This window comes from Cariama cristata, unplaced genomic scaffold (assembly GCF_000690535.1).
Source record: "Cariama cristata isolate BGI_N322 unplaced genomic scaffold, ASM69053v1 scaffold18601, whole genome shotgun sequence".
NCBI lineage: Eukaryota > Metazoa > Chordata > Aves > Cariamiformes > Cariamidae > Cariama > Cariama cristata.
Genome location: NW_009597743.1, coordinates 11,936 through 32,263, shown reverse-complemented (window position 1 = coordinate 32,263; position 20,328 = coordinate 11,936). Strand labels below are relative to the sequence as shown.

General features: G+C 38.2%; 1 protein-coding gene across 1 annotated transcript; it reads right to left on the bottom strand.

Moving 5' to 3' along the window:
• Positions 1 to 879: 879 nt before the first annotated feature.
• Positions 880 to 19,535, bottom strand: LOC104168446 (protein AF-9-like). Its single transcript, XM_009709033.1, has 7 exons — positions 19,389 to 19,535; positions 18,554 to 18,632; positions 13,809 to 13,941; positions 12,145 to 12,244; positions 10,203 to 10,274; positions 8,854 to 8,925; positions 880 to 1,693 (listed from the first exon to the last, which is right to left on the bottom strand). The coding sequence occupies exons 1-7, from the start codon at positions 19,533 to 19,535 to the stop codon at positions 1,562 to 1,564; spliced, it is 735 nt and encodes a 244-aa protein (XP_009707335.1). The 3' UTR covers positions 880 to 1,561.
• Positions 19,536 to 20,328: the final 793 nt, after the last annotated feature.

The following is a 20,328-nucleotide window of genomic DNA, read 5'->3' as shown; positions in this document are numbered from 1 at the left end:
GGTAAACCTGAATAAACCTTTGCATCCAGAAGTATTTTTAAAATTCTCATCTCTTTTCATTGGGGGATTTGAATTTCTAATATAAAGGTGATGATTTCATCAAGAAACCATCAGCAATATGACAGCACGGAGCTTTGATCTGAAACTGAGTACACATCCTCTCATTTGATCATGCATAAACAAGGATCCTGATTTTAAGGAACAATGGATGGTATGAAATACTCATTTTTATAGACAAGAAATCCTTCTGGAAACACAAGTAGGTTATTGAATGGATACCAAAACCTGGAAAGTGTAAAAAGCACATATGTGTGTGTGTGTGTATATACATATAAGTGTGTGTACAAGTGTATATACACACACACATACATACAATATATCATATATGTATTCATTCCAACATGTAACTGTATAACTTTTTTTTTTTCTTTTCAAATAAAGTGTTTTAATTTAGCAGTTGTAAAAAAAACAACAAAATCAGAAACAAATCCCCAAAACAAACTAAGCAGACCATACACTACATGAACAACCAAAAATGTTATGCAAATAGTTTTATGGTGAGTCACACATGGCAGCAGAGGAGTGTTGAAACTCGTAGTAATAAATAGCTCCGAATTTAAGAATTTTCTACAACATTTCCTTAGAAGACAGGACCAGTATTTCTTCTTTTATCATGATCCTGCAGAATACCTTCACTCATAATTTATTCTTATAACATTAAAACAGACACAAGAATGTAGACTGCAAAAGATGCCAGATTTAGGACAGTATATATAACATTTTTTGTTAGAGGTCCTACTGGTTAATTCACTAAGGCTAGACAGCAAGTCTTATGATCCTATTTGGTGCCTTTTCTACCATAGACAAGATCAATAAATGGATGGAACCAAGGACCTGCCGTCCAACCTGCTGTGGTCCAACTTGCCATGGTCCGACCCACTGTGGCAGGTAGGAAACAAAATATAGGACCACTGTTTGGTCCCCAAATTTGTATCTTGTTTCCTGGAACTGCAGAAGTGGAAACAAGACTGTAGTGTTTTAAGTGACTAGAGAAAGTAGCAAGAAGTGGCATTTTTACATGAATAAGGTTACTAGGCTTGTGATAGTACTGGATCAGAAGAGCACGCATGGGATCCCACTACTTGCAACATCTGGTAGTGTCATTCAATGATTCATTGACTTCAGAACACATGTATGCAATAATAAATAGATCAGTTATGTAATAAGGCAGTGTTTTGAACATGCATTCATCTTGTGGACTGGAACACCACAGAGAGAGATACATGATACCATACACATTCATTAAGACCTAGTAATTTTGTTTGTTTTCATGTGTTTGTTTTTCAAGGCTATCCAGGCAAACTTTTCCAGAGCATTTTCTTCTTGAGAAGAGTGGTCCTCTGAATCTTGTCTCTTTTCCTCTCTCTTATCAAGAGACGATGACTGGCTTTAAGGAAAACTAAAGCTGAAGAGGCTTGTTTTGGTTTTCCCCCCCTTTTGGTTGTATCATTCTGAATGTGTCATTAAAGAACAGTTTTTGACACAGCCAGACACTGCATTCTCAGGAGGTTCCAGATGTTTCCAAATAACTCTGTAGTTTACGGACTGTGGTTTTGTCCAGTGAGCAAAGATCAAAGTCAAAGGTTGTATTTGTGATATGAAAGTGTCCAGTTTCTTCTATCAGATTTACTATCTGAAAGGAAAGAAAAGATGCAGTTGAAAATTTCAGAGGTTTTACATGCCAACTGAACGTATTAACATGCCACTAAGTATCATATGAAAGGCATAAACCAAGCCCAATTGCCCCAACACTTGCAGGTTAAACCATTATCCATACCACTCATGTCCTTGTACCTTGGGGTTTTTTTTTTTAGATCATAATCAACCATAATGCCAGTCCATCTACCTGCTGTTCCAGCAAACATTACAATTGAGAAAGTATTTTTCAAAAGTTAAATCTGTGTATTTTCTGTCACTCTGACAGTCTTCTTTTTTAAAAAAAAAAAAGGCAACGCACTCCCCCCACCCCCCCCAGTAGATCTCTATCTGGAATACTTACTCTGTGCATAACTCTTAAGCAGGTTACTTTAGAAAATAATTGGCATAAGCCTTTCTGGAGGCAAGGGAAAGAAATAAATCCTACAGAATCTAGTCCATATCAAACAAAAAATGTATTCAAGAGCTCTCACATCAACTGTTAGTTCACATACTGGCAGTTACTTCCTGAGTAATAGACTTAAATAAACTTTTTTAAATGAAATCAACCATGAAAGACTCCTACCAATGCCTGAGATCATTTTTTTCTGGTGACTATTTAATCTATAATCACAGCTTTCCTTCAAACAGGAAACAGAAGAGCTGTTAGGAGTTCTTGAGAAGAACAGGGACTAAAACACCTCTCCTATGAGGAGAGGCTGAGAGCTCAGACTCTTCAGCCTGGAGGAGAGAAGGCTCAGGGCAGATCTTATCCATGTGTGCAAATACCTGAAGGGAGGGTGTAAAGAAGACAGAGTCAGGCTCTTTTCAGTGGTGCCCAGTGACGGGACCAGAGGCAATGGGCACAAACTGAAACACAGGAGGTTCTCTCCGAACATCAGGAAACAATTCTTTCCTGTCAGGGTGGCCAAGCACTGTCATAGGTTGACCAGGGAGGCTGTGGGGTCTCCATCCTTAGAGATATTCAAAAGCCATCTGACATGGTCTTGAGCAACTGGCTGTAGGTGTCCCTGCTTGAGCCGGGCAAGGCCAGACCAGACGACCTCCACAAGTCCCTTCCAATCTCAACCATTTTATGATTCTGTGAAATCAACAGTACATATCCAACTTGTGCCTTTCCGCAGTTTTGATGTTTTTAGTCTCTGAATTGTAGTCTACGTGTTTAAAGAGCGGTCATACTCAACAATGAATTGCTGTAACAAGTAACTCCAGATACATTAAATTCTACGATGAGCACCTAGCTAAAAAAAACATGCAGCATCTTGGAAAGCCAAAGCATTATTTTTCAGATAGGGCTAACACAGTGCCAACAACCTACCCTATGGCTATGAATCTCTTAATGCTGTTTCGTTCCAAGAAACAGACATTCCAAGTAAGCACAGAGAAAGGCACCCTAGCCTGAAGTGGGTCTCTGGATAGTGTCATGGATGGACAGAACGTTGCTCTTCTGCTCAATCTTTCCAACCATCCCTTCTGCAGCACTTGGGCTAAGCTCAATGTCCTGTCTGCACCCTTCAATTTGAAACCCATTTAGTTCTAGGTCTTCCACATTTACCTCCACTGAAGTGCTGCTGCTAGATATTCTCTGCTTGTTTGACCTTTATGACTGACTGTAATTCCTTCTCCACAGCTGAAGGAGATAGAGATATATGCACCATATCCATTTTAAGCATACCTTAAAATGACAAATCTGGTAGGAATGTAACTTGGAAAAGAACAGTGAATTTAAACTAAATCTTTTGTAATTATCTGCTCCCCATTTCATTATATAAAGCGATGCTTTTTCTCTTCAGACCACAGAAGAAAAGACTATGTTGATGATACATGAAATAACGTCACACGTATTGCCAGGCATGGAATGACACAACCCAGGGTGGATTAAACAGAATGGAGACAAGATAAAACAAGAGGGAAATGCCTGTTACCGCAAAAATCCCCCTTTCCATTCACCTCCCATTTTCCAGGTTGGAAAAAAATAAAAGCAAAGTCTCTTTAATTTGGTTTGCAGCTGTCCAAAATTCTGAAAATACTTAGGAACAATCCTGCTTTTACTAACACTTCATTTAAATCTGTGCCGCTTGGCTTTAATTTTTTTCCAGATGGAAATTTTTAATCTAAAATTGCCAACTTCATTTGTTCACTTGTTGATTCACAGATTCTTGTAACACTTTCCCATCTCCTACTGTTCTGCAACTAACATGACAGAAAAAAATATCAAATGGGACAAAACTGATTGTTACCAGAAGGAAACTTTGATATGTGTTATTTGTCATTCTTCGCACTCTCTTGAGTCTCATCTAAAAGAGAAGCTAAGGAGTCAATCCAGTCTGCTTTTGTAACGTTAGAAATCTAATCTCAGGCTTGGTCTCTGAATATCCACTGTGTGACAAATAAATGGCTGCACAAGAAGTTTACAGAAGCTGAAGCCAGGAAGCTGTAGCTACGCTGAACAATTCTGTCTAATGCTTCCTTGCATTACGGTGGAAGAATACCACCCCTCATAATCCCCCCAGCAATACACTTGAGTTTAGAAACAAAGATTAGATAAAAGTGTTAACACATGTATTTTTAAATAGCACTGTATATTTTTAAAAATTGATATGGACTTTTATTGATCAGGTTCTGCTTTGAGCTTTTATGCTCTAGACTAAGTGAAATACAAACATTTTAAACATATCCCTTATCCAGTCCTCAAAAAATATAGCCACTATGTCAGGGCACCTAGTAAATCAGACTGACACGACCCCCAAAAATTTAATAGATGTACAAAAATGTATCAAGATAAACCCAGACAGCTCAATGAAAAACACCTGTCTGTGTGCCAGTCAATGAAGGAATTCATGACTTACAATATTAGCGTATGCATACTTATGGTATTCAGAAATACTTGAAAAAGAATAAAAGGTTGAGATTAGTTGCCAGGAAATCTGACAGTTATAATACTAAAAACACAGCATTAAAATATTTTATTCCAAGAGCTCAGGCTGCAAAGAACAAAAATATCCCATTTGTTCCTGCTGTGGTAAGCTTTGCTTTTCTGCTGTAATGTACATCTCTGTTTACATAAAGTCTCTCTAGCTCAGTTTCATCATCATCCATCATAGTACAACTATTAATCTGCCTTTAAGCAAGCAAATGAGTATGTTTGTTTAAGGAAGCCAAAGTGCAACTAATGACATACTCATTTTTCAATTTACGGAGGGTTTTAGGCCATGTGATAGTTTCCAGACTGGCAAGCTGCCCCTTGCAGAAAATTCTCAGAAGACAGTTGCCACCTGAAGGTAAGCGCCTTGTGGACATGAACAGTGTAATCTTCAGCAGTGCTCTATACTCTCACTTTATTTCTTCAGTCTGTGCTGTCTAGTGCACTCACCAGCTGAAGATAAGACTTCCGATCTCTCAAAATAAGATGCAAATTCTTACCAGGAATCTTGCTGCCTTTCATGGGGTCATGATAACATCATCTGCACTGAAAATGCAGAGTTAGGAACCCAGCTTTAGCCAGCTGAATTTGAATATATGGGACATGCAGCATTAACATTTGATGGCAGACTGTTATCCCTACTATGCCACTGGAAATCACAGAGGGCTTTTTTTTTTTTTTAAAAAAAAGCCTCGTCACTGTAAATCCCAAACCCTTTCTTTACAGTGAAAGAGGCAGGAGACAGATTTATTTTGAAAATGTAATTTCAGACCAATTTCTGTCTAGCCACGGTCCAATATTCAAAAAAAACCTGCTCAGGTGGCTCTCATAGGACTAATCTTTTGGTCAAATGTTCTTTTTCATCTGCCTCCTCCCTTTTGGGCAATTCTTATATATCTCAAAGTACCATTTTACATCAGGATTACTTGGCTACATAACCAGGCACTTGCAGTTCAGTATCACATCTCTCCTGCCTCCTCCCTCTTTTTTGCAGATTTATTTCAGCTTGCTTTAACAAAGTGTCTCAAAAAGAAATGCCTCTCTTGAGAAAGAGCCACATTCTCAAACAGATACATTTTTCTCATTTCCAACTTGGCTGTATTCCTGTTTGCTGTCATGACTATGGACTTGGTAACAACTGAGATTGCAAAAACCTGTCCTCTCCTTTTCATATCCCTCAGCGTAAGTTTCAAAAGCCAATGCTTTTGAATCATCAATGCCTTCATTCTTCTCTTGGAAGTCCCTTCTCTAAAAATTCCCTAAAACTGTGGGTAGCAGATTCTGACATGTGCAAAAGATTATTACCTGCCCTAACATAAACTAAAGAGATGTGACAATCACCATTCCGGAACACATAACACCATGGTTCCACATCAACATTGCCACTGCCTTTAAAACTTCTGCAGCTACTTACGGTTTTCTGTTGCATATTTTTACACTCAATCCCTCTTCTCATGTAGCAACCACCATCCCTTTCTTCAGTTTTACCCCTTGCTCTCCTTTCTTGGTCTAGAAGTTTCACATTCATTCCTAAAAACTCTCTCAGGTCTGTATTCTTTTTATTTTTGTGCTCACTGGAAGTATTTTACATTAATTACACAGCTGCAAAGCAGTTAGGACATTTAAGATGGGATGACAGTGTATTTATAACAAAGAGAAGCAGTGATTCTCTGTAAGTTATCCATTCAATATTGTGAACACATTTCTGTAAAGTGATAAACTGATATGAACTAATGAATTGCAGAATAGTAAGAGATTAAAGGCTTTAAAACTACACTGCATTATTTGTTTTATAACAGCACAGAGCGTTTGCAGTGCAGAAGGGCTAACAGACAACTGGTAACTAACTTGGTTCTTCTGTTGAATTCTGCTAGACTGTAGCCAGTATTGTGCAGTTACCAGCTATCGGTATAGAACTGCACCATTGTCCTGGCCTGGGCAGTCCAGCCATAAATCCAGCTTTCACTGGGACTGTATCGACAGCCTGTACGCACTCCAAACCAAGGGAAGCAATCTGCAAGAACAGTCTCCCTGGAAACAAGGTAACATCAATTCTACATCAGTCTAACTTTTATAATATAACTAATTAAACACTACACTATGAGAAATCATGGACTACAGCATTAAAATTATACTCTTCACGGAAGTTGTGAGGCGGAAGTCTATGAATCAATGCTTTCTCTTGTCTGATAAATACACTCAGGAGAAAAGAAAGAGTCTATCTTTAGTTTAAAATGCACAATAACATACTGTTCTTTTTTCATTTACTCAGAATAGGACACTCTAAATTTCCAGCTCAGTTATGTCTCTTTTCACACAGTTTTTCCTTCTATTGTTAGTTTCTCATGAAGCAGATTATAACAGTACTCTAACATCAGAGTGAAGAAGCTTTAGTGGATGAATCCGTAATTTTTCTAACAAAGGTAAATACTTCTTCCCCAGCAAATACACTTAAACGCAACTAGATGAGAAAAAGCATTAAGGATTCAATTTGAACCATCTTATTTGCATGGAAAACATTTCTTAGGATGACAGAAGAATTCCAATTGGAAGGGATTTTTCTAGTCCCAGCCCCTGCCCAGAGCAGGCTCAGCCCTGAGGTCAGACCAGGCTGCTCCGGACTTACACAGTCAAGATTTTCAAAGCTTCAGGATGGAGACAGCACAGTCTCTCCAGGACGCTGTTCCATTGCTAGACCACTCTCATGGGGAAAAAAATGTTTCTTGCTTGATCTTTGCTTAGCATAAAAGCTTTTGAAAATCTTTTTCTCTTTCAAAATTTCACATGAAGCCACCTAAGCCCTATGCTCTGCAGGCTGCTGATACAGTCCCAGTGAAAGCTGGATTTATGGCCAGACTGTGCAGGCTAGGACAGTGGTGCAGTTCTGTACTGATAGCTGGTAACCGTATTAATATCGGCTACAGAGGTCTACCAGAAGTGAAACCATTCAAAAGCTATGCCTCGGGTAACTGGGGAAGTGCGTGCCCAGGAAGCAAAGCTAGGGTGTGAATTTACAATCAGTGGCTTTTTCAGATTCACTTTTTATGTGAATTCTCTAAGAATTAAAGAAAAATGTAAAGTGCTGAGGTGTTGCAATTCCTATGTTTTAGCCTCCTGCACAGTAATTTCCCAATGTAGATAAAAATTTTCCTCTGCCACCATTCTGAAAGTGTGCTTTGGTTCCCTTCATAGATGAAAGGGAACTTGGGAAACAATAGTACATTAAAAATGAAGGATAACCCATACGCATCATTGTGTATTGTAACATATGAAATCTGACAAAGTTATCAGAATTCCTCTTTAACTAAGAATATCCTTAACCAAGGTCTTCCTTTTCACTGACCTCTCAATTGTTTCCTCATCTTTATTCACAACATTGAGCCTGAACTAACAAACAGATTAATGCTGGGGATTACAAAATATTTTTAACACACTTATCCAAGTATTGAGAAATTTGATGAGTGATTGAAATCATTTAGAAGTGGTAAAAATTTCCCTCTTTTCAACATGTCCACAACTGGCACATAATTGCACTAAACATAATAAAATCACCTGTGTTACAATTGTATCTGCTCTGTTAACAGTGCTTATTGTTTAATCTTCATAATTTGCAATCCAATAGTACCTGACAATGTCACCCAAAACAAGGAATCTACTATTTGTTCTTACTATTGCATAACCTTCAATAAATTCAGAGCCTTCCTGGTTTCCACATTTTCATATTTTACTCGTTGTGTGACTTCAGAAGACTCAATGAATATACTACGTTTTTCCCCAAAGTGAGTTTTTGTTTGAATTCCATGTTTTCTGTTCGTCATATAAAAGATCTTGAACTATTTCTGAGAAAACACCAGTCATTTTCAGAAAAAAGCAACAAGCTTTTTATCAAATTATAGCGTGCAGCTGTATCCATCCTCTCATCTTGTTTTCATAATTATTGATACTGTGTGTTGAGAAACGTAACAATGAATTGGTGAAAAAATAGCTCAAATAGGCTTTTTTTTTAAAATTTGTCATTTAGTGTGACAACATGATTTAACGTATGTGTAAAAATTCCCTAAGCTGCACTGAAAGTGGTAATGGCTGTATATGGATTATACAGGATTGAAGGTTATTAAACCTGATTATAGAGTTTTAGATGAATGCAAAAGGAATAGATGTGACTTCACAACTTCAACGAGCATGCTGTAATCTTGCATGAGAGTGCTCCTCACCTGCTGCAGTACATGTCTCTCTCTCAATGTCATTAATCTTCTGTGGAGCTCTACTAGTTCATCGAGATATGCCTAGAAACAAATTCCCCGCCCCCCATAAACAACTTGTTAATTAAGTCATAGCTATGTATTTCAAAAACTTCAGATGTCTTCAAAAACAATACAAGTGGAAATTTAATTTTAAATCTTCTTTGTGCTAAATTTTCTTATTTGGTAGTCTGGCTTTCTCTAGCTTAATACAACCCAAAGATAAGGTTCTGTGGGTTTTCTTACACACTTCATGATGATGAAAATCTTATTAAGTGGTCCTTTGCTCTAGAAGATTATATCTCAACTGTGGCAAAAAGTGTCAAACAGACTGGAGATGCCAAAACAGCATCTTTAAAAAACACCCCCCACCTTTCCACATAAGATCCAAACCCAAAGGCTCATCATCAAATCCTTCTTTTTCTCTAAAGCTACATAATTAATTTTCTGTGTCATTAAGGGGAAAAAGATCAAGCAAGATTAATCCAATGGTAAATTCCACTGTCCTCCTTCTTGCAATGTCAAACACGACCCATCTCTCCACCGAGTTACCAACTTTCTCCTTCAGCCTGAGCCATCAGAAACCTCTTTCTTTTAAGAAGAGGGATTATACGGCACTCAGCTGAACAACCCAAAAAGAGTATGGATCAGGTCACTGAAAATCTAGCAACAGATACTGAAACTTTGGTCTCCTGCCTCACATCATCACAAAGTTGACACTAATACCTGTAAAATACGAACCTTCAGAGGAATTTGTCCACACTGGCAAATTGGACTATATTCACTCACAAAGGACTTAAGAGTTCTTACCCATGGCCAGCTGACATGATTTTAAACAAAATTGTCTTTTTCAGAGTTAAATGGTAACCGTTGCTTCATATCATTCTAGTTAACATGCTAAATCACACTACTAATTCCTAACGAACAGTTTTCAGAAAGGATTCCGGAATTTTTTTTTTTTAATTGATTGATTTATTCGCTAGGAATACAGCTGTGAATTCTCCACTTCAAAAATTATCACTTCATCTGTGAAGCACAACAGAAACTCATGGTGGAGAGCAGATAAAATAAATAATAGATGGCAGATTCCCAACTGGTGACATTTGCCAAATCACTACATCTATTGCGGAGAAGGAAAGCACTTTCAAAATAGCACAGAAGAAAGAGTTACAGAAAAAAGTTAGAAAGATCTGCACCTAAAGGAACCTGAAGCAAAGACGTATTAATTACTAAGATTTTTATTCTGTAATAAAGGTTGGTATTTAGTAAATATATTACTATCACATTCTGGACTAGTTTACTGTTACCTCATTGTCATTTACCTTGTCACAATCCCCATTCTTTATTTGTTTATCAGATTTGTTTTGCTTTATTGGACTTTTCGCTTCTAAAATCTGGAAAAGAAAGAAAATCCTGTAAAAATTAAGTGCATCATTGGATACATTTACATATGAAAAATTCTACTATCAGCTAAGACAACAATGAATGTAACATCTGGAGAAAATGTAATCAAAACTCAAAACTGAGCTTTCCATTGTTTTATCCATACAACCTAGTCATATTTTTCAGAAAAAAAAGCAGCTTACAGCAGAAAATGCTCAGTTGCTGGAATGAGGTAATACTGATATTACTAATCCTTAAAAGAATTGATTTAATGTCATTTAAAGCCTCCTCAACACTTTTTTTGTATCTTTTGCATGTTGGTAGGATAAGAGGTCTGATTTTGCAGATACAAAATGATGCTGAGGTACTCTCCAATGCATCTGAAAAGTCACATGATTAGTATATTTTTCCTGTTGTTTTTTTTTCTCAATGCTGTCTTTCTTCTACAGTAGAGATTTTGAAACATAGTCTTTGAAATGACCACATGTGTTGTAACTGAAAAAAAAAAGTCTTTTTTTTTTTTCCTTACACTTCCTTCAATGACATACAAAGCCATTTACTACCACATATACAAACCAAGAATGTTTCATGCAGTACTGAACCACAGTCAAATTTTCATTTCAATTAATATGACAATTTAAGACTAAAGTGAGGAATATTCTGAGGAAACAGAACTGCTGATTGTGCTTCCAATTTTTCCACACACATCTTTTGAAGTTAGAAGTAGAGTTAAAAAAAAATAAAAATCACCACATCATTCCTAACCTGGAATATGATCAGTTCTTCTGAAAAACATTAAAGGAAGATAAATGATCACAGATGATGAGAGATTTTGTTTCACATTTAATTGTAAGTAAGACTAACATCACTAGCGTGATTATCTCCAAAACCACACTGGACAGTCACAATTCAGGACAAAAATCAGCAAACAAAACAAGGAAACAAGGCCTGTAAAAGCAAGTCTTCTACACTAGCAAGAAGCCTCACTGATAGTTTTCTGTAAGTTCCCCCTCACTTCTACTTCCCTTGGTATAAATGACTAAAATTGCATATATGCTTCCCAGGGTGATCAGCACCATGAGACCACAGCAGGACGGCAGCTATTTCTCTATATAGAGAAAGTGACTGCAGATCTGATCTAACCTTACGTAAGGATTTACTTAGCCAAAAGTGGTGCATGGCCAGAAAGTAAAATATACTTTTCCGAAGAAAAATCCCAGTTCTTCAATTCAACACCCCCTGGAGTTACTGTTGTGTAGGCCAGTGGAACAAGAAGTCTTGTTTTGAAAAAAGCCCAGATCTCTAGGCATGGATTCAGTACCTTTTAGATGCTTTTCCTGTTTTTAAATGAAGAAAATTCTTGGTTTCAAAAAGAACCTTAATACAGACACAGTATATTTGAAAAAGTTGCTTCCTTACAGTGCTCTTGACGTGTATTTGAAATCTAACATCTTAAGCACTATGGAACAACTAGTCTGATAGTGAAGTAAAAACTATTGTGTCTTCTAGTGAAGTAAAAAATACTATATCTTGTAGATAAACACTGGTGGGAGAGAGGGGAAGAGAAGAATGAATAAACTCCTGAGACTGAGTCTATTAATGCAAACTGTGTCTACTGCTAATACAACCCAAGCTTGTATCAATTGTACGAGTGATGTTGTAAAGTCAGCTGGCATTGTTTACCTTATAAAGCTAATTCATACAGAAAGGACACATTTCTTAAAATACTGATGAAAAACACTACTTTGGTCTAAACCAAATACTTCTCCTTCTCCTGAAAAAAAGGCTCTTATGTCAGTTTACAGACCAAGTAACTGCACTGAAGTAATCAGAATGTCATTATCAGCTCCCCAGGACTGCATTTACGAATCTTGACTTTACCTGGTTGTTGTTGGTTTTCAGTAAAGATGGTGCTGGTTCATGATGTAGAGGTGAGGAAGCTGAACTGCTGTCACTTTCACTGCCATCACTCAGACTAACCCTATGGAAAAACAGAGCCAAGAGATTACACCTCCAGACAAAGGGCTGTTAACAGGGGTGAAGTGAGCTTGCACTTTGAGGTAGGACTCTAAGAATGACCCCTCGTTAAGTAAGACGTTGTTAACCAAGGTCACATGGAAGAGAGGCATCTGAGCAGGGCTATACTCTGGAAAAAGCTCCGTGTAGCATGAAGAACAAGGCTGGCTGGCTGCACTTGGCTGAGATGACATGCCTGGTTAACAGCCGCTAACGTTACAGAAACAGTTAAATATCTGCAACACTAAACTGCTGTTCCCAACATTCCTGGAGCTAGTCCGTATCTCAGTTCATAGCCACATGAAAGGAGGAAAATGTTTTTTAGAGATACTTTTCTGCTCTTCTAAAAGCTTTCTAAACAGCTGTATTTCCCACTTGGACAAGTGTTGCACTGAAAAGTTCCTTATTTCTCATCATAAATAACTCTTTTTCCTGGCTTAAATTTCAAAACTTAGTATCTCAGGAGAGGCCACATGAAAAAGCTCAGCTCACCATCAGTCTCACCCTTCATTTACTTCGGAACAACAGGGAATATTTATTTGTTGCAAGAAAAAAAAATAGTTATTTGGAATAAAAAGAAGGTAGGGAAATATTAGCCTTAAGGTTTTGTTAAAAAGCTGAAACAAATTCTCCACACTCAGAGACAACTTGAGCTTGAGACAATCCTTCATACAATCACTGACACGAACAAATTCTCAAACTGCTAGTCATCTTGGTCTTTTTCTCATTGATTCCAGCTGCTAAAGTGCACCAGGGAAGCAGCTGACACTCATTACTGTTTTCCTATTACCTGACCATTTAAGCAGTAGCTGACACTGGCACTCAGATGCTGTACACTCACAGCAAAACCCTGTGGGTTAGATAAAGAGCCCACTATGAAAAAGCCTGAGAGAGACTGTTTCAGGTTTTCTATAACCTTCAACAACATTCAGATGGAGCTTCAAGTTGACCAAAGAATAGATGATTTTTGGAATGCCATCTTAAAGTTGCAGCTAGGATGTAGAAGGTTTTTTTAAAAAGTAATTTCGTGATAGATGCTTGCTTTGCCTTCTGCCTGCATTCTTACACACTACCTACTGCATGCACTGCAGAAATCACTTGAAATTCAAATTTCATTGATTCTGATCCAATTTAACAACCTAATCTAAAACTGGTAAGCAGAGAGGTCTTGAAAATGAAACACTATGTACAGAATAGCTCAACTGGCAATTGAAGGACTTAATTTTATTTCATTTATGCCAGAGAGTAATTATGACTACTCCCCTGAAGTCACAATGGCATGAAATTGAGGAAAGTCAAATGAATGAGGATCACCATAACCATATAGATTACTACAGAAATAGTTGCTATTGGGAATGGCTAACTCAGTTTTTAGAAGAGGCACTTACACACGCATATGCTTTAAAAAGAGAGTCTGAATTCTCTGCCCATTTGCTGCTCAGTGCTCTTTGAGAAGGTTAGACCTCACCTCATTACTAACAAGCACAACATCTCGGTCACCAGGCTACTTGCAATCACAAGACACTTACCTGCGACTCCTGTTTCCCCCTCGTGCATTTACAGGTCGTTCCAACTCGGAATCATTGTCCTTCTCATCTGCTTCATCTGATTCATCTTCGTTATCGTCTGAATGCAGATCTTTCATGACAGACCTCAATGGACCTGAAACAAGAGAGACAGTAAAATACACAAATAAAGTTCACTTTGCAGTGTTCCAGACAATTCACTCAGCTTTGTAGATGATAGAAAACTACCCTCCCCACACAACGTTGGAAGGGAAGAGTCTTAAACATTAAACAAATGAAGTAATGCACTGGGCGCTTATGCTGCAGGGACTTAGCCATAAATCATTTACTCACATGAGCAACTCAGTCAGCTTCAATGACTTACTTGTGACTCATATGTTCAAGTGTTTGCACAATTGGCCCCCTGGACCATAGCTGAGTAAGTAACATACTGTCATGCCAGGAGAAATTGACTATTACTGTATTATTATTAGAAGCAAGATTCTTTTGCATTGCTGGGTTTTAGCATTTTTTGCTTTCTCAAAGGGTATTATGTGAGTAAAGATCTACAGGGACATACTGATCAGTAATAGCACATTTGTTAGGCTAATCCACTTACGGAGAAGCACAGTCTAACAAATCATTCTGACTACCTTGTACTGGTCAAGGTCATCTTTGTCTTCCTGTTTTTTAAATATTTAGCTTTAGCTGTTCCCTTTATTTCAGGGTCAATATCAGGTCAAATAAGAACTTTGCCAGTGTTCATATGTAAAAAGTGCATCAATCCCACCCAACACCATGTTCTCTTTTTTCCTGAATTAACAGAAGGTATACAAAGCTCATAACATTGCACTAAACTCAGTCTGGGATTTTGGTTTGATTTTACTCAATTTATTTTGCTGTAAAAGACAGTTACAGAAAGAGGAATATGTTTAACATATCTAGGTAATGTAAAACTACAGCTTCTTGAAATAAGAATGGGCCAAAGCAGCTTAGAAGAAGGAAGGGAGCAAGATCATGCCACAGGGCATTTAACACTGAAGTACGGCCCATCTGAGACATGAAGTAGCAAGTAAAAGCAATGGTGATGGCTGCAGGAACAGCAATTACTATTAGCATTCTGTAATTCCTTCAGCCCAGGAAATACAAAGTACTAATGTCAACAAAGGGAGCCTCAGAGTGTTCTTCAAACCAAAATGAAGTTTGCAACTCTTTATTTGCTAATGGGGAAACAGAGTCAAGGAGGATCATCCCTGGTCACTGCCAGAAGAGAAGATAGACCTCTGTCAGGGTCATACTCCTAAGAGGGAAGGTGTTCCTTTCATGGGAAGAACGGCTTTATTGATTATTCCAGACCTAGCAAGGCTCAGGTCACAGGCATTTTTCCTAGTTTTGTGTGAGTGACTTCAAAGCCAATGTTGAGAATGATTTACCACCAAGGTTGCACTAGAACTTTTGTAAACTGGCACAGTTTGGGTAGGTTCAGATCAACGGCTTCTTATCTCTCTTTTTACACCCTAAGGTTGGCTGGGAAGAAGCCCAGACAGTGCTCATGGCCAGATTCCTGGTGGACCAGACATTTGTATAGGCAACAAAGAAAGGAGAGATATACTGAAGTGCTCCTTGTCTACGCAGCCACTGCTGATCTGCAGAAGCAGCTGATCTGTGCTCCATTTTCTGTTCCTGTCCGGGTCTCATGCAGACAATGCTCAGCTATATGCAAATGGTAACTTGTAGTCTGAGTATCTGATCATCCAGTCCTTGAAGGAGGGAAAAGACTCCTTCCTTGGCTTTTAATAGGAGCAGTAATAAACATATTCCCTTTTAAAGGGAGGAGGAGAGGGGACTCTCAGCAGCTTCAGCACAGGGACGAAGGAAGAATTTGTCCATTTTGATCTTTTGGAAAATGTTCTTATTCGGTGGCTTGACTGTTGAGGTGGGTGAATGAGAGACATGGCATAGGGAGCTAAATGAACTGAGGTAAAAGGTTAGGAAAGCAAATTAAATTATAAATATATAAAGAAGGATTCCATGTTTCAAGAGAGACAAAAGGGTAGAACACAAGGGTATTTCCACAGGCTAGTCTGTGGAAACTAGAAAGGCTAGTTTCCTTACACCTTACTGGGCAAAGACACTAACAACCACCATCTAAGTCCTACTGAATACAGTTGTCTTTGTCTGCACTGACAGTAGATGAGTCTCACTCCACTCCATAGGCCAAAGCCAGCTTCTGAGAATGCATTAGTCTCCTCTCCACAACGTACAGGAGGAATAAAATGATAGAAAAGACTTAGTAAGGGACAAACGAAAGGAAAGCATCATTGTATGCTTGATGAAAGAGCAGAGGAAAAGGTTGGTGGGAGGAAAGGAAAAAATAATCAACCAAAATCTAATTTTGTAATGAAATTCAGTATGACATATGAATAGCTGATCTTGCGCAAAACACCAGCGTGTAATTCCACAACATGGAAACTGGTATCTATGCTTGCAAGTCACCCAAAACATCAGTTCTCAACTTTATTTTTAAATGGAAGCAAAAAGAAAACCAGCACACATTCGTCATGATCCCTACATGCTCTGCTCTCCCAAGCTTAAATCTGGGAATAGGAGTAAGGCTTATTCTTGCCTATATTCTTTTCCCAAGTACAGCAGAAAGCCATTTTATCCCCTGATACTCCCTTGTTGTGTTCTGGGACAACCAGACAGTCCTGTCTCAAGTTGCCAACAGGCTTATTCCTCTTTCTTGGAGAAAAACTTTGGGATTCCTGAGACACATCCATCACAGACAGTCCCATAAGCATTGAACAACCTGTCACTCAGACAAGCTTTCACTTAATGTAGGACCATGTCTGGGACTCTAAACATGCATTTTGTACCCAGCTAGCTAACTTTTTCAGTAGACTTTCCTAACAATCAGCAAAGAATTAATCTTCAGGTCTTTTGTTTCTAGCACTGACAGCAATGTCACTGTGAATATTCTGCTCCTTGCCAACCCTTCATTTAAAATTCCATGACAACCTTTTTAAGGTTTTGAGAAGTTGTTATCTCCTAAAGGGTCAGAAGAGTTAAGGTAAAACTGAAAACTAGGAGCTGGCCAAGTGCAAGTGCTCTTGGCAAGGAAACAGAGAAATATCAGAATAAGCTCCAAGGACAGAAGAACTTGAAGAACCTTAGGTTAGCCCACTGCTTATGCAAGAAGAGATGAAAAAAGTTCACATTGTGGTTTTCTGACACTTGACTGAGCACTGGAGTTTGAACACAGCAGAAAAAAGAGCAACAGCCATAGCAAGTAACTTCTAGTTAGGGAAAAAAGCATGGGTTCTGACCAGAGCACAACATAAAGTGTGATCATGCCACAGTATGGCTGGTGCTTTGTCCCTTTGATATACAAATGCGCAGCCTGGGCAATGAATGTATTTATTTAACTGGAACTCCCAGAAAGAAGCAGTAATCACTATTTACTGCAGCAAGAAAGAGGAGATGTATATACCACTTGGTCTTAAGAGATGTTCACATCAGAAGAAAAAGCTCCTATCTATTGTTGAGAAGGTACAAAAAACCGAAAGGCAGTTTGTGATATGTCCTATATATGATCCAGGAGAGACGGATGAATCCAATCTGCTCAGAAGAAAATACTACAGCCAACAGGTTTTTCCCTAACATAAGATAACAAATACAGGAACGGGTATCCAAAACTTTTGCCTTGTAATGGACAGTTCACACCACTAATGAGGTTTTCATGAGAGCAAAAATGAGGTTTCAGCAAGGGATTCTGTTAAGCCTTAGGTAAAAATCAAATGCCTGAAGCCAGTCATCAACCACAGTTCCCTTCAGCTCTTGCTTTCCTTCACCTGGAGTAACACTGCCAGAACATATGAGAAAATCTACACTAGTCACCTACAGAAAGGCATTAGGACAGATACGCATCATGTGTAGATCTATTTAAAAACAAACTGTCTGCCTCAGGCACTAATGTATTTTCATAACCTTAAATCAAGTCTACCATTGAGGAATATGAATGGATAAAACAAACACAATTTTAATTAGTCAAAAGCTGCTTTTTTAATGCTCCTGATCCAAAGAATAAAATCAAAGCTGATTAAGAATGTATCAGTGGTACAATCTTATAAATCCAGGGAAAAAGACCAAGCACGACCTAAGTAGTTTAATAGATCAAGTAGAATGAATCTCAATTTATTTACAGAAAACGTGCCTTGGCAAGCACTCTTGGAAGAAAAATGCATTTCTTCACTGAGTTCCAAGTAAACCGTAATTATTAGCCAGAAAACCAAAATGTGAACTTAAAGTCAACTTAAAGTCTAACCATCATCCTAGCCTGCCATATATCTAAAATAAATACTGTATGCCCTTAAAACTTCCCAATAGTACGGGAAGATCACAGCCCTTTGAAAAGGCTGACATATACACATCCTTGGGCTTCCCATGGGAAGCCACACCTTCCTGAGCAGGGCTTCAGCTGGAGCCAGGTGCCATGGACAACCTCAGAAACAGAAGCTCTTATGAGTTTAGCACCTGTTAAGTGATTGGCATGTCTTTAGTGCTTCAAAACAAATACCCTTCATACCCTTTTCTCAGACACACATTTTCTCCCCTTTCTTACAGCCACATTTGAAAACAATCCAAAGAAAAGTCTCTAAAGCAAAACTGTGGCCAGTTCAGGCTGTGAAAGGCAGCAGAAAAGTGGTAATGAGATGCCACCAGTTCTAGTTTTACTGGCCCCTTCATTTCACATATTCCTTTGTTGGTACCTTGTTGTCTGCCGTTTTGAGATGGTGTAAAACTGGAACTGGAACTGGAGCTGGAACTGGCAGGACTGGGCTGTTCAGACTTAAAGGAAAAAAAGAGAAAAGGAACACCGTTGTAAGAAATGCTTTTGCCTAAAACTCTGTTAGTTACTGCCTACGGCATGCTGTCAAGAAAAAAGAGCTACAGAACAGAGTAATACTCAAAGATCTTTATTTCAGGTGTCAGTGAAGCAAACATTGTGGAGATTGCCATGCACTCAACATACGCACACACTACCACGTCATGTCCAGTTCTTTGCTAAACCCAATATCCTAATAAGAAGTTCCCACTGCCTTCTTTGAAAGGCTATACAACAAAGAGCCCAAATGAGTTTATAACAGACCTAAGGCTCCTCTGTCCTTGTCACACTGCAGTTGCAATATTTTCCAAATTAGTAATGATGTAGTAGAATCAAAAAACAGAAGACCTGAGCAGACCGCACTAAATGCTAGAAAACATCAGACAGTTTTCTTTCTTCTTCCTTAAGAAAATAAGTCTGAAAATGAGTATTCAAAATAAACTTTTCTGCTGTTACTGGATTTCTCCTCATCCCAACACTTCCCATATGTATTAAGACCCTACGGATTGTAATAGATTGAACCAGAAGGCTGCCTTGTTACACTGAGAAATTCTCTGGAACCCACAGATTACAAAAGAGAACCAGACTTTTAAAACAGAGTTTTTAAAATCAGTTTACATTATTTAACAAACAGTTCTATACATTGTTTTTCTACTATTGTTTAAAATGCACACATTTCTCTCTAAAATTCTATAAAATTACTGAGAAAGGCCTATTACTTCATCTAAAAATTCTGTATAATTTTTCTCATAGTGGTTACGGTTTATAAGGGTTGTACTGAGAAGTCTTGCTTCCTGCTGCCATGTTGCCTGTCTCCATATACATTTTTGCTGTTTCTTAGGCTTAGTGGCTTGAAGCACGTGCATGTCGGTATGTACTTGCACACTCACCTGTGTACACATGACAAAGAACAAATCTGGTATATGGGCACAGGGAATGATAACAGAGAACACAGAACGCGAAAGAAGGGTCCATACAGAAGGAATACTGAAAATTAGGTTAACAGTAACATCTAAAAATCTACTATTGAAAAGAAAATCTGCTTACACTTTAAATTAGATACAGCTGTGATATCATGACATGTTATCCAGGCTAACAAAGTTTTCTGACTCTCCTTGCCTGTACAATAACCCTTGTGATTAAGTCAGAAAACTGCTCTCAAAAATAACAGCAGTAATATCCAGTCATTATAAAACTCGGTTTTCATGTACAGAGGATACCTAACAGTTGCTTTTTCTCAATAAATCAATTTATTGTTGCCTTCCATAATGAGCAGGCAGATTTACAGCCTTTTACTGCCTTTTCTCACAGCGAGAGGTGCCTATTTGGGCAACAGAATACTTGAGAAAAACACCATTAACATCTGCTCTCTTCAAATCAACACCAGCTCCAGTTCTCACAAACACACAGTCAAAATACATACTCTAGACCTGACTCTATGGGTATATACAGCTTGTACACAGGTGAATCGACCCTGTGCAAGAAAACCCAACCCAACCAACAGCACAACCCATTTCCGAGTACCAAGAGAGATTCTTATATGGTCCACAGCTTCAGACCTTTTTGGAAGACATCGCAGCATCACTTGACACTGCTCTGAAAAAAATTTTTTTTTACTACCTGAACTTCTGCAAAACCATAAAAACCATACAAGATTTT

Coding starts and splice junctions, on each gene's coding strand:
- LOC104168446 (XM_009709033.1), bottom strand. CDS start 19,535: ATGCACGTGCTTCAAGCCACTAAGCCTAAGAAACAGCAAAAATGTATA. Junction 8,926..10,202: donor AGAATGGGGATTGTGACAAG/GTAAATGACAAT, acceptor ATTTGTTTCTAG/GCATATCTCGATGAACTAGT. Junction 1,694..8,853: donor AGAGACATGTACTGCAGCAG/GTGAGGAGCACT, acceptor CTTTCCTTTCAG/ATAGTAAATCTGATAGAAGA.